At 38.3% G+C, this 13903-nt stretch overlaps 1 protein-coding gene across 3 annotated transcripts in view; it reads right to left on the bottom strand.

Annotated features, from left to right (window-relative positions):
• Nucleotides 1–13903, bottom strand: part of AKAP7 (A-kinase anchoring protein 7) — a 1625267-nt gene that overhangs the window by 1353869 nt on the left and 257495 nt on the right. For all 3 annotated transcript variants that reach the window (XM_044064537.1, XM_044064536.1, XR_006363953.1), the window contains exon 5: nt 8366–8502. In XM_044064537.1, coding sequence (XP_043920472.1) covers nt 8366–8502 — 137 coding nt within the window. The remainder of the gene's footprint in view (nt 1–8365; nt 8503–13903) is intronic.

Below are 13903 nucleotides of genomic sequence, written 5' to 3'. Positions count from 1 at the left end.
AAAGGTAAGTGCTTGGTGAAGGCAGAGGGAATTCATTGTGACTGTTTCCTGTAGGTTTGCGCATTATCTCCTCCAGATTTGGAGGTAGAAGCACCTCATTGCTTTGACCTGTAAGAATCTTGTGACTGGTATCTGCAACCCTTTGGGCATCTGGATTTGCCCCTTTGAGCTCTGTCTGACACAGGAAAGGACCAATTTTTTGTAGGCCAGTGTCTATTGAATCTCGGTGGCTGCACTTGTAAGAATTCTTTTACAGTTTGCATAGACTTAGCTTTGTCTTCCATTTTCTTTAAAATCTCTTCTTCCTTAATACCAAACGGAGTATCATGCTGTAAAGGTGCATCCAGTAATTTAGCTTTAACATGATCAGGCAAATTTTGCTCTTTTAGCCAGGCATGCCTCCTAATCACAGATCCAGTAACTGCGGCCCTGCAGGAGGCCTCTAAGGAATCAAAACCACATTGCAAAGTATGCTTTCCAACTTGTTCAGCTGCATGCAATAATTCCTGCAATTCTTTATTTTCTGCACATTCAGAAATCAACATCATTTTCTGTTTCAGCAATCCCATAACATGTTGTTGATACTTGAGCATATGAAACTGGCAGTTTAAAACCCTAACAGCCAAGATTGCAGATGTATAAACCTTCTTTCCCCATCTATCCAGTGCCCTTGAATCTCTGTCAGAGGGGGTAGGATTTTTTGCTGTTGAGGCCTTAACTCCCTTTGGACCCTGTAAAATAGTTTCAGGATCAGCAGCAAGGTTTCTAAATAAAAATTTGTGTGAGTCAGGGACCCTGTAATATCTGTCAGGATTGCTGAGAGCCGGAGGTAAGGAGTCAGGGGTTCAGCTTGACTCAGAAAACACATCATCCACAATGTCTAAAACAGGGGGTATGGCTAAAGGCCTGTGCTGAGGGAGAAGAATGAAATCTCTGAGCCTCTTTTTTGATTCTGAGAAATCTTGACTCTCCCAGTGAAAATGCTCCCTCAAAGTATGCAAGGTTTCTCCAAATGAATAATCCTCAGGAGGTGATGCGGAGGGAATAGACTCCTCTGCATCAGATTCCTCATAGGGAGGTAAAGATAATTCCTGATCAGAAGAGGAATCAGAAGAAATAGAAACCTGATCTGAAGATTCATAATCAGTGTCTTGCCTAGGCCTCATCAGGAGGGGGATGGGAACCCCTGATCAAGGTAATAAGGTCTTCAGCCATTTTGATCATCTGTTTGTTAGGCATAGCGGCCTGTGCACGTGGCTCATGCGTCGTTTTTTTAGCTTTAGAAGTTGCTTTTGCCTTTGGTTTTGCAGCTGTCGTTGGTTTGATATAAAAATGTTGAGACCTGAATACACACTCAGAAGCCAGAGCCTGCTCAGCGACTCCAGACCCATCCGAGGGAGATACATCCGTGGGTCCAATACTTTGAGTATCTCGCGGCATGCTGGACTCCACATGGGTCTCGGTAGGGGCCTGCGACTCGAAAGTAGCAGGTATCAGGGGCTGCGAAAGTGCCTCACTGAGTACCAGTGATCCAGAAACTGGCTTAGGAGAAGCTTCGTCGTTGGTTTTGGACCTCGACTGTCTGTCTCTGTCCTTTTCTTTGCATTTTTTATGTACTCCAGTAGTCGGATTGCTATCCGACGACATTTCTGGGTAGTTAACTCTGTTTCCAAAATACTTAGAGGCAAAAATATACCAACGCTTAATAGTGCATTGGTTAAATCTAGCACAAAACCGACAGCCAGGCACGTTGTGATCAGGGCCTAGGCAAGGAAAACAGTATAAATGGAAATCCTTATGAGGTATTTGCTTCCCACAAGTAATACAATTGTTAACTTTTTCTGACATCGGAATGGAGCAAGAAAAAAGTTTCCAAACGGGATACTTAGCTTTAGTGAAGACTTTGGTTCTGAAACTCAAACTCGAATATTTCAGGAGTTGGTCGACCGGCACTTGCGAAATACTTCTGCTTCGGGCACCGCGCGGCAAGAAAGACTAAAGAAAATGGCGTCGGCTACTTGTTTTGTAACCCTAACGACCTGATGTCATGGAAGAGGAGACAGCAACCGACGCAGGTCCAAAAACTTTGGAATTCAGGCCGACTTAGGGCAACCTGCCAGCAGATTACCCAAATGTAATGGCTGCCACAGTGAAACATGAAGAACATCAGGTTGTACATTTTTGACAAAATAAGTTTTGCTGAATTGTACTGTGTTGGACCAAAAGATAACAGGCATTCAGCCACACTGAAAATGTCTAGACAGCACTAGGCCCTTCTATCGCTGCAATTGCAACCAATGTTATCCTATCCTCTTACTGCTTCATTTTAGGAAAAAACTGCTATTCAGTCATAAAGAAGTGGTGATCAAAAGAAGCACCTACAATCTCAGACATAGTGGGGATACTAAATGAAATAAAAAATGTGAACAGAGAGGGGACATGGAGGGAATGAGACAATTGAGAAGGAAAAATAGCAGAAATGGGACAGCTACTAACTAGAATGTCAGGACAGGAAAAAAAAAGGAATAGAGTCAGAAATTGTCCAAAAAATTAAGGCCACTGAAATAATACTCAACTACTAAGCTCGTTATTAATGCACTTATTCAAATGTAAGAGAATAGTACCTGCCATTTTAGAGCAAATGAAAAAGAATTGTAAATCCCAACCTGACCACCAACTAAAGTCATTTAGTCGGCAAGTGTTTAATAAGGATATAGTACTCGGGTGCATTATGCATGCAATCTATGGGTTGATTGTAAATAGTTGTGGAATGTAAAAGTCATAAACTATTTCAGATTTACTTTAACATTAATATTCCAGGTCTGAGTAGAACAGTCATTGTATATAGCTAGAATATCTTCAAAAACATGACTAATAATTCACCTATATTGTGAAAAGGACTAAAGCTTAACTTATGACATACAAAAGTGCATGTTTGATTGTCGGTGGTAGATAGCACATTCACCACTATCACCAGCTTTCAGGAAAACAGATACACCAGTATTACATGGAATTAAATCTAAAAAAGCACAGTAACTGACTGGTGAAGAAGTTACTTATGCCCCATGCATGAGAACTGTACTGCACAATTGTAAAAAAGATTGCTGGTCATGTAAATATGCATTTACACTGCAAAAGAAAAAAAAAAGATAATATGCCGCTAATGTTTGAATGCAGCAATGTCTCTTATCATGTTTAAAGTAGGAAAAAATGGTCAGACTTGTAACATTAGGATACATGTACCAGTGATGATGAACTCATTGAATGCTACATGTAAACAAAGAGGTATCCAAGGTCTTAAAAGTTCAGCAGATAAAATATCACGCAAAGAAATATTCATTCCTATCCACCTCAAAGGAAGCTACACTGGTCAGCTAATCATCTTTATTTTATTTTTGTTTTATTTTATTTTGCATTTGTTGACCGTGCTAGTCCAACTGTATACATGTCCATTTTCAGTAGAGACCCGGGGAGATAAGCTCCAATTGCGCAAAAAATTCAGGAAATAAAAATATAATACATTGTTGATGGAGATTAACATCAAGAACATGAGTACAATGTTTACAAAACAATGCAGTACTACTAGAAGCATATTTACATAAGAAAGGGTTTGACAATCATGTAGAAGACAAGGAAAAAAGAACAGATTCAAACTAATTATTACAGTTGTTTTGAAGTATAACGCTCAAAGTGAAAAAAACACAAACAAGTTAGCATATATACAAAGTGGAACACATGTGGTCACAACAGGTTGATTGTTACAGAGTACATACTCAGTGGTAGTTACCAGAAGAGGCAAGACTAGAATCAGAGTAAGGAAGCTTACTTGGGAGGGAGGAATGCAGTAATGCTGTATAGGGGGAGTGTTAGTCTGGAATAGTACATGGACATAGCCATTGTGACTTGAGTATTTTAGTTGTCTTTTGAAGACAGGTAATGATGTAAATGATGCTAGTTTGCTGGGAAGCCTATTCCAGGTTTTCCCCACAGAATTAGAGAAAAGAGAATCACCTGCTTTGTTGTAGGACTTCTGGATGGTTACTAGTAATTTATCTGCTGAGCGAAGGGTAGTAAGATTTTTGTAGGGGAGATAAGGCTACAGAGAATAGGAGTATTACTGGGATGATACAAAATCTTATGGGTGATAGTAAGTTGTTGAAATTGTAGCTGGTTTTGCAGTTCTAGCCATCCTAGCTGTTTAAGATTTTGACAATGGTGGGTTCGAAATGGGGAGCCAGTGGTAAATCTGGCAATGTTGTTATAGGAGGTTGCCAGTTTGTTAAGGTTGCTTTTGGAAAGATTAGTATAAATGGAGGAGGCATAGAGGAGGGTAGAGATCAGATGGGTATGGGCAATGGTAGTTCTGGCTTCACGGGTAAGGAAAGGTTTTACCCTGTAAAGGGAACCAAGTTTTCTGTTTACAGTTTTAATAGTTGAGTTAATATGTGAGTCAAAGTTCAGGTTGTGGTCAATTATTACGCCTAAGAGTTTGGTGGTTAGGTCAGGTGCTATGACAGTACCATTGTTGGATATAACTGTGAGATCTACTGGGGAGGATTTTAGTGTTGGAGTAAATAACAATAATTTAGTTTTTTTGGTGTTTAGGAGGAGACACCATTGAAGGAACCAGTTTTCTACTAAGTTAAATACAGTTTGGGTGATGGATTGGAGCTCGGATGAAGAAGAGGCAGCACAAATTAATGTGGAGTTGTCTGCATATTGTATGCAGGTAGTTTGAGGAAGACTTATATTTAGATCATTAATGAAAATAGAGAAAAGGAGTGGCCCTAGGATAGAGCCGTGAGGGACACCAAGGGTAATAGGGAGAGGTGAGGATAGGTGATTGTCCCAAAGGACAGCTTGCTGTCTATTTTATAACTAGGACTTGAACCATTGTTGTGCCTGTTAATCTTAACAGAAATGGTCTACAATGGAAAGATGAGAGGGTCAGATCCTCATGTGAGGGCAATAATATGGCACACTAGCAGGATAACCATTTGTGCAGCTGACTTGCCAGCCCCCCATACAAGAGTGGATAGTCAAACTGGAAGGAGAATGCAAAAAAATATATCAGCCCTTATTATAATGGGCAAGGCCAAGTCACAGCAGAGGTGACATGGAGTATACTGTAGAAAGAAAATGAGTTTGAAGTACAGTTGTACTAGTGAAAGGGACAGCTGGCATGAAAAGAAAAAGACTCCGTTAACTAACATGATTCAAATGGGAAGGGAGAGTAAAAGTAATAGCATATGCTGTATCAGGCCACCCGATTAAGAGATTTTCAGAGTATCAAGCCAGTCAAAATAAAGCATATACAGCCTGTTTTGTTTACAGGCGGCCACGGTGGTGCAGCGGTTAGCATTGCTGCCTCACAGCAAGAGGCTCTCCAGTTCGATTCTCGGCTGGGGTGCCTTCTGTGCGGAGTCTGCATGTCCTCCCTGTGGTCGCGTGGGTTTCCTCCGGGTGCTCCGGTTTCCTCCCACATCTCAAAGACATGCTGTAGGTGGATTGGACACTCTAAATTGGCCCTAGGCATGAGTGTGTGCATGTGTGTGCCTTCTGTGGAAGGTTGGGCACCGGGCTGGCAACTCGACACCGTAAAACTCCACTGCCAATCATGAGCGGACAGGTGATCCACTGTGGCGACCCCTAACCGGGGAAAGCCGAAAAGTTAAACCTGTTTTGTTTACCATACATAAATACAAATAGGATAAATCATGCGGACATCATTTCAGCACTTATGTTGACTTATTCTTTGGAGCTACGTGACTCATAACAATATAAGTAATAGTTTAGTAAGCAGATTATTTGGAAAACTACTTACAGCAATCTGCAAACTGTCACAGTGATGTGATGCATCACTGAACCTCAGAATGTTCAGACCTGCCTGCCGGGAAAAGTCTGTGAACAGGCTGAAGTACAGGCTAGCATTAACGTGTTCATGCAGTATGTCTCCCAGTTTTTTGCAGACATCAGACAAGGGTAAATAAAACTTACTACATGCTTATGTAATTCCCAATAAACAACAGTATTTAATCATACTATTAACTTTGTTTTATTGCAGCCAATTCAGAGAGGAGAATCATCTGTGCTTTCTGCTTACAGAGCAAAACTTTCCTTGGGATTCCTTAATGCCTACATTAAGTAAACATTAAGTGTATACCTTTCTGAGTGAATAGACAACACATGCATAATTCACACCATCTTCCCCCAATTTTAGTTTTCCTACAGATTTTCTTGCAGCCTTAAATATTGAGTAGGATTCATAAAGATTACTACAAAGTGCACACTACATATACAGTTAGTGTAATCTTTCTGAGTGACTAAAAAGCACAAAAATTTGGTGGGATGTTCTTGAGTCCAGCTGTACACTTAGTGTAGGAGTTAATGAATCTGGTCCTCTCTCTTTTAATATACTTTAATAAATCCATGCTAAACGATGCTGAGGTGGTTTAGACACTCATTTGAAAACATTTGTATGACTGATACCATTACATCATCTTTTAGAAGTTTCAAGAAACCAATGACACCCTCATTCCCATCACTGACTGATTAATCAGTGTGAAGGGGAACAGATGCACTACACATGAAATGGTAGAATTTGTGCCCAAACTAAAGATGCAACTGCTGTTGGAGTGCAGCTTAAGAGAAAGGAAATGCTAAACAGGCCATCATGTTCACTTTAAGCCCATCTGGCAGACTGCTGTGTTATTTGTACATGCAGGCATGCAAACACAAAAAACTCTGACAATTGTGGCCTCCTGCATAGAAATTAAAGGAGAAGCAAGTTATCCAAGTTCATAACTGCAGTCTAGAAAACATAATTTTAGTATATGGAGCACTCCCTAAAAATTGGTATATCAAATCCAGATCAACTTAACAACCAATGGTCAAGTTACAAACTGATGAGCTGGCAAATCAGCAAGTCCCAATTCTCCTAGAGAATAATTGCTTGCATTGTTTTTATTTCAGCATCAACAGTGAGTCACTGCCTTTTGCGTGACTTTTTTCTTTCTTTCTTCATAGTTGTGTGACCCAGATTTGGGTTCCTATCAATAGACCAAACACAGTCTGCTGAAAGGCAGAATGTCAAGTGCACAATTTCACAAGCAGGAATCCAAGTGCGTCAGAATGCTAAAATACTTTGGAAATACACAAACATTTTGTTATTCTGAGTTAGTGTGTGTATGTGCCGTAATACTGTGGTTAGGTTTAGGATTAGGTTTAATCTAAGGTGTACATCTTGTTTTGTGTTAAGTATAGGGGTATGGATAGCATTATGCTTAGGGATAGAGTTAGTGTTAGGATCAGAGCTAGTAACATTATCCCTCACCCTAATCCTAACAGTAGCACTAACCATAACCCTATCCCTAACACTACAAAGATAGTTTAGTGTCCGATTTTTTTTTTAACACTGGGATGCTTGAGTTTGGGTATTTGTAGTATTCCGTGCGTGTTTTCTGATATTGTCCATTTGAGGTAGGTATTGTCAGTCTAATGTCAGTCACTCCCTAGAGATAATATATATAAATAAGGGGATGTTGGGGAAAGAGAAGACCCTCACATGGGATATGAAGTGGGTCTTGCTTGTTTTGTTTGTCCTAGCAAACATAAGACAAGTTGAGTCTATCCTATAGTAGCTTCATCCAAATCTTACTCAGCGATTCACAGTGAAACCCAACAGATCTAGTAGAGATCTGTAGTACCACAGAAACTAAAAAGGGCATCTTTAAAGCAGATAAAAGTTATTCCTGCCTAGAATGTGGACTGTTATAGTACTAAGAAAGAGGTCACATTTATTGCTAAATTAAATTCAGTCTTTTAGGTATGAACTCAGCCATCAATCAGGTACAGCTGCCGCCCATCTAGGATTAGGAATTCTCACCAATACTATGTGGTACTATAAAAAAAACAAAAAAAACAAAGGTAATGCTTGTGCGTTTATAGTATATTATATTGCAGCTTTATGTAATGCTCTACTGGAAAAGCTTATTGACTGCATAAGTAGTTGGTAGAAAATAAATGTTAGCATGTGATCTAAATGTCGGGAAGGTACACAAGCTTTACATCCAGACTAGACTGGAGAATAATGGACTATTTTTCTTTTTTTTTAAATATATACTGCATCACAAACACTGTTGCCCAAATGTTTGGTAATGCTAACACAGAGAAAGTGAAAAACAAACACCAAATATGTAAACATTTGATAATTATTCTGTCCAATATCCAAGATGGATATTCGTGCAGTAATAATACAGGGCACAAGATGAAGCTAGGACTATTTTGCAGCCATCACAATGAAAGGTAAGGATTGTCCTAAACATGTTTCAAAGTAGGAATCAGTGTGAAACTATTAGCAACTTACATTTTAACTTCTTTATCGGTAGCCAAATGCATGACAAGAAGAGTAATATGGAGAGATCCAATGGTTACCATCGCTTTGGACAGTCGATGATCCCTCTGTAATATGATATCTTGGACTGCCTGAATACCTCCTATAATCTGTAAAAGAAAACTATGGCCATGAGCACTTCATAACTCTAAATGGCAATGACAGCTGTCAACTTATACAGTTTACTGCAATATGCATCTCTCAGTTTGTTATGTATAGAAAATCTATCAGAAACTTTAGAAAACATGACAAGATAGTGCCAGTTGATGCAGGACAATATTCAGCTGTACGGAACAGGCTTATCACATTAAACACTACTGTCAAACAAACCAAAAACTTACATTGTTGTTGAACAATGGTTCCATATGTAAAAACATCTAGCATTTTTTATACAATAAATATTTTAACAGTTTTCAATCACTATGTAATTCAGAAAAGAAAACTACAGTGGTTACCCACCAAATGATCTCATATGTCATCATGATTATCAACCCATTCTTGGCTATAAACAGTATTTTAATACAGAAACAACAGCAGTTTAGAACTCAGTGTTAAGGTTTTGAACTGCTAATGAGCTCTTTTAGCAAGGGTTTAATTCTCTCAACTTCCACTTGCAAAATGTGTGGCTCTGAACAAGTCAATTAAATGGACAGTGTTCATGGGTCACCATTTAAAATATATTTCTTCTTTGTGGCTAGTCCGATGACTAGGGCCCTAATCATCCCAAAATTCCAAATTATTTAGACTTTCTTTCTATTATGCAACAACATAATTGACAAAGAAATTAGAAACAGCAGTATGTGGTATAGTGCTAGTTATATCACATATGGATTAGCATGAAATTTACATCTATCAGAATAATTTAACAATATTCAAAAACGTACAGATAATATGCCCCCACTCCCTTACATGAATTTCAAGGAATTTAAATTCCTTTCTGCAGTCAGTTATAAAAGGGGTACAGCAAAGGACAGATTACTACAATATAATAAACAATGGTAACACAGATAAGTCAGCTTGTGTGCAAAGTCGTTTAGATGTTTCCATTCCTATCTTGTGTACTGTACAATGGGAGGGCGGGTATGTTAATAAAGAAGGAACTGCCAATCCAGATTTACCATTAAATAACTTTTACATCTAGGACTGTGACTACCAACTTCATCACTTTCAAGACAGACCCCTAAGTTTAGACTCTAGGGGTGGCTTCTCAAACGGTCATGTCCTTAATAAATGCAGATTGATCAGAAAGAAAACCTCAGAAGGCGATCAGGTCTATGTTAAACTTTTTACAAGAGTATACGGCACTGTCCATATAACAAACAAGTAGAGAGCATCCCAGGAAATAATTTTGGGAACTACTGGAAATAACTACAGTTCTTAAGATGAACTATGGGTGAGAAAAAAGATTAAATGCATTCTACTGACAAACAGATAAAACAGTATGAAGACTGTACAATATGTCTGGATAAAGGAGGTAAAGTAAATCCAGTGTCACTATTCCTCAGTGTGAGGTCCCTCCTCTGGGCCAGTAATCAAGGAGCCTCAGTCCTCATTACTGACACCGGTGGGGGACGTTCACTTAGAACAAAAACGGACACACACACACACTATTTTCAGATGCAGCTCTCTGTACCAAGCACAATTTCCCTTAAGAGCACACAAGGAGCAAATTCCAGACCTGGGGGCTAGACTTCCTCTCCAGGTCCTAAATAAGACTCCACTTTTCTGTCTGCAGAAACCAGTGCACTGTGTCCCTGTTCCAAGCAGCTGACACACGTACTCTTTGAGATTTGATTTTCATATACACATATACACACACACACACACACACACACAAACACACATACATACACGCAGACACACACCTGGGAAAGGTTGGCACAGATTTACCAGCTCTGCCACCTTCGCCCAGACTATAAGGCAGAATCCCTGCCAGCAGCCAGCTACTTTAAGGTTCTTACCAGGGTACCCAATTACTCTTGGTAAAATTAATACTTATACAAATGGTAGTATTAACCAAGCTGCAACTTTCAGGAGCATGAATCCACAGTGTCACCAAATAAATGCAAATACTCTCAAGGGTTAAAATATTTTCTAAAAGACCAGCTACAATGAAAGGTTTAGATATATTTAATAATAAATAATAAAACAAAACATGAAAATACTGAACTTCTACTTAAAATAAACACTGGAGTTTCAATTCACAGGAAACATAAAAAATAACATAGGTGGAAAGACTCATACAGATACAGAAAAACAGTATTTAACGAATTTCACTATATTCCTAACTGACTGAAGAATTACTGTTCCCTTAGTTAAGTTACTTACTAAAACAAGGCAAGATGAAATTGATGAGTGTTTTTGTTGTTAGTTCCAATACCAGAGTGTTGAGTGCCACAATCACATCTCACTAACATCTAAATACAATTTCAGTGCTGGCTATAGAATGACATCAAATTTGGTCACCTAATTTTGTGGTCCCCACACTGCCTCCCTGACTAGAAGCTGAACCAGGAGCTAGTACAAATGTGTCACAATACACACCTAAGATTTTGCTAATGCTTCTTCCAGTATCTGGAGACTGTAAAACAATTCCAACTCTTTAATCTTTCCTGGAGAGACTAAACACCCCTTCTCTGGCACCCCAGGGTAGGAATTAGTTCACCACCCAGGCCTTTCCCAGACATTGTACCTCTGGCTGCATTCAGGCCTGTGAGATAAAATCTTTATGGCCTAAACAAAGTAATTTATTTTCTGGCTATTTTTTAAGGTAAGCTGAGCTGAGCTTAACCCCTTCACTTCCAGCATCATCTGTTAACATACATTTCCTCAGTTACAACAGTACAGTCTGACATAAATGTATATTTCTTTTCTGTCTAGCAGGACCCACTGTTGATACATTTTTAACACAAGCATTTGTACAAATCAGTTTGATATACAAATAACATAAAATGCTTTACAAAAATATGGTGATATATGTTACACATGCACTGCCTTACTCTTTCTGGCATAGCTGGCACTACCTGACATCATCACACTTAGTAAAAAAAAAAAAAAAGAACAAACTGGGAAAAATATAGTAATATTCTGGATGTAAACCATAAGCTTGAAATGGTAAATACTAGACTTAGGCAATATTTCAAATCCACCAGACCGACAGGAAAACAGTCTCTAAGAAGCCTAGGGGGTCCAATTTCTGTACAGGAGAAAGAAGAAGTGAGATCTCAAAATGTTATCAATGAATGAGATTAGAATTATACAGCCATAAAATAAAATGGAAATACAAAAGGATACAAAACTAGAATGGATGGTTTAAAAATAATGTTACTTCCAAAGTGGAATTCAAAGTACACCAGATACAAAGTAAACATAAGAACCATACATAGATAAACAGAATGACTATACATAGAAAATAAACTTTAGGACATATGAGGTAATGCACAAGTATGTGCCTGAATTTAAAAGATGAAACCTTAGCTTATTTAGTCCATGTGAAGTGTTCATCTTCCTTTACATTGGCACTAGATATTCTTATGGGAAATTATCCAAAGGCTACAGATTCATACTCGTACATGGGTTCTAGAGAACAAAAGGCAGAAATTTTAAATGCCTCAAAACCAATAAATTAGCATGGAGACAGAGACAACACCTGTCAAAAGCAAAGTGCCGTAGTGAAGCTAATGACCTGTCAAATAAGTATCTGTCCATCTCATGTAATAATTGGAAAGTGTGGGAGGAGAAGGTGCTGGGTCATAGTCTTGACTCCGAAAGTAATACCTTGACTTTGACTATGAAAAATTAGGTTTATGCAAATATATATATATATATATATATATATATATATATATATATATATGTGTGTGTGTGTATAATAGAGAAAAATAGATAAATATAAATCTGTTTATATATATATATATATATATATATATATATATATATATATATATATATATAAATGCATGGTTGTAAGGAGGGTACAGTTACTGCAACAGTGATCTATAAGAACATATATTGTAATGGGAAATTTACTTACACAACTGTACTAAATTCAGCATTAGTTCACTGTTGAAGTAGCCTAAGCTACTTTGATAGACTACCATATCATAGAAACAAACAGTGAGGAGGAAGAAATTAAGAATCCTGGAACTACTGGAAAATGACCCTAGCAAAGCCTGTGCAGAACCTGAAAAAGAAATCTAGTTCATGGTGCTTTGTACAAAAGACCAAGATGCTGTCTCTAGAACACTTCTAGAGTCCAGTCTTTTCCAGAAAGCCACTAAAAAATTTGACTTGCACATACACAGGCCATCAAAAAAACCCACCAAAAATGTGGACTACTTTATAGGAACAGAAAATTCCTCACTACTACCACTAAATGCACTCTTGCGCAGGCATTTCTCTTACCTATTCGTCTATACGCTTCCCCCATCCTTACCAATATCCAAACTACCTCAATGCAGAAACTGGAACAAACATGCAACAAAATTGCCAGATTTATTCTAAACCAACCAATCTCTTCACATCACTGCCCCTCACTAAACAAACTTCAGTGGCTGGAATCTCTGCATTTTCTCCTACAATCGCAACTCCGCACTACCTTTTCCATACTGAACAACCCCTCTACCTGCCCTGCTCTCACCTTCCATGTTACTCTCTACTCTCCCCCCTAGCCTCTCTGGAGTGCTGATCAGCATCTTCTCTCAGTTTACAAACCCAAAAAGAACATTGGCAAACTCCTTTACAAACACTCTGTCTCACTAAATTGGAACAAACTCCCTCTCCATATTAGAGCCAACCTTTCCGTTCCATGTTTTAAAAAGGAGCTTAAATCCAATCCACTAAACTTGAAATTATGCCATTGCCTTGACCACACATAGTCTTATTCTGCCCTACTGTATAACCTGTTGCATTTCCTAACGTTCTTTTTCTGTTACTAACTTCTGTTTAAACTAACCTCCTAAAACCTCAACTCTACTACTATACCCCTACTATAGCCACCTGATTTCTCTCCCCCCTCCCATTCTCCACACTATTTATCTTTTTCCCCCCACTTCCTATCAATGTCTATACATTGTCCTTCTTTTGAACAATTATCTTTTTGTTTTTACTCTCATATGTAGTAAAGTTTACACCACTGCTTTCAGTGCAACCCTTAATGTTCATAATTTTTTCTTTTGTTTTTCTCTTTATAATTAATTTCGTATTTGAAGTGTTATTTTTAATAGTTTTTGTCCTGTATGTTTATCTTTGCTTATGTTTACTGGGGCTCTTTCCCTTTGGGTCTCTACTGAAAATTGGTTGCTTACTATCAATGCAATGCAAATAGTTAATAACCTTTTGTTTTTTACAGTTAGTTTGTATTCTGATTGTTATTTAATATTTGTATATTGTCACTTTATCTTTACTTGTGTTTGCTGGGGCTTTTCCCCTCAGGCCTCCACTGAAAATGGGTTTGTTTGCAAACTCATATGGACTAACCTGGTTAACAAATGTGAAATAAATAAATAAAAA

The sequence above is a fragment of the Protopterus annectens genome, chromosome 1.part0 (assembly GCF_019279795.1).
Source record: "Protopterus annectens isolate FY-2018-M chromosome 1.part0, PAN1.0, whole genome shotgun sequence".
NCBI lineage: Eukaryota > Metazoa > Chordata > Ceratodontiformes > Protopteridae > Protopterus > Protopterus annectens.
The sequence above is the reverse complement of the archived record's forward strand: the minus strand, read 5'-3'. Positions and strand labels throughout refer to the sequence as shown.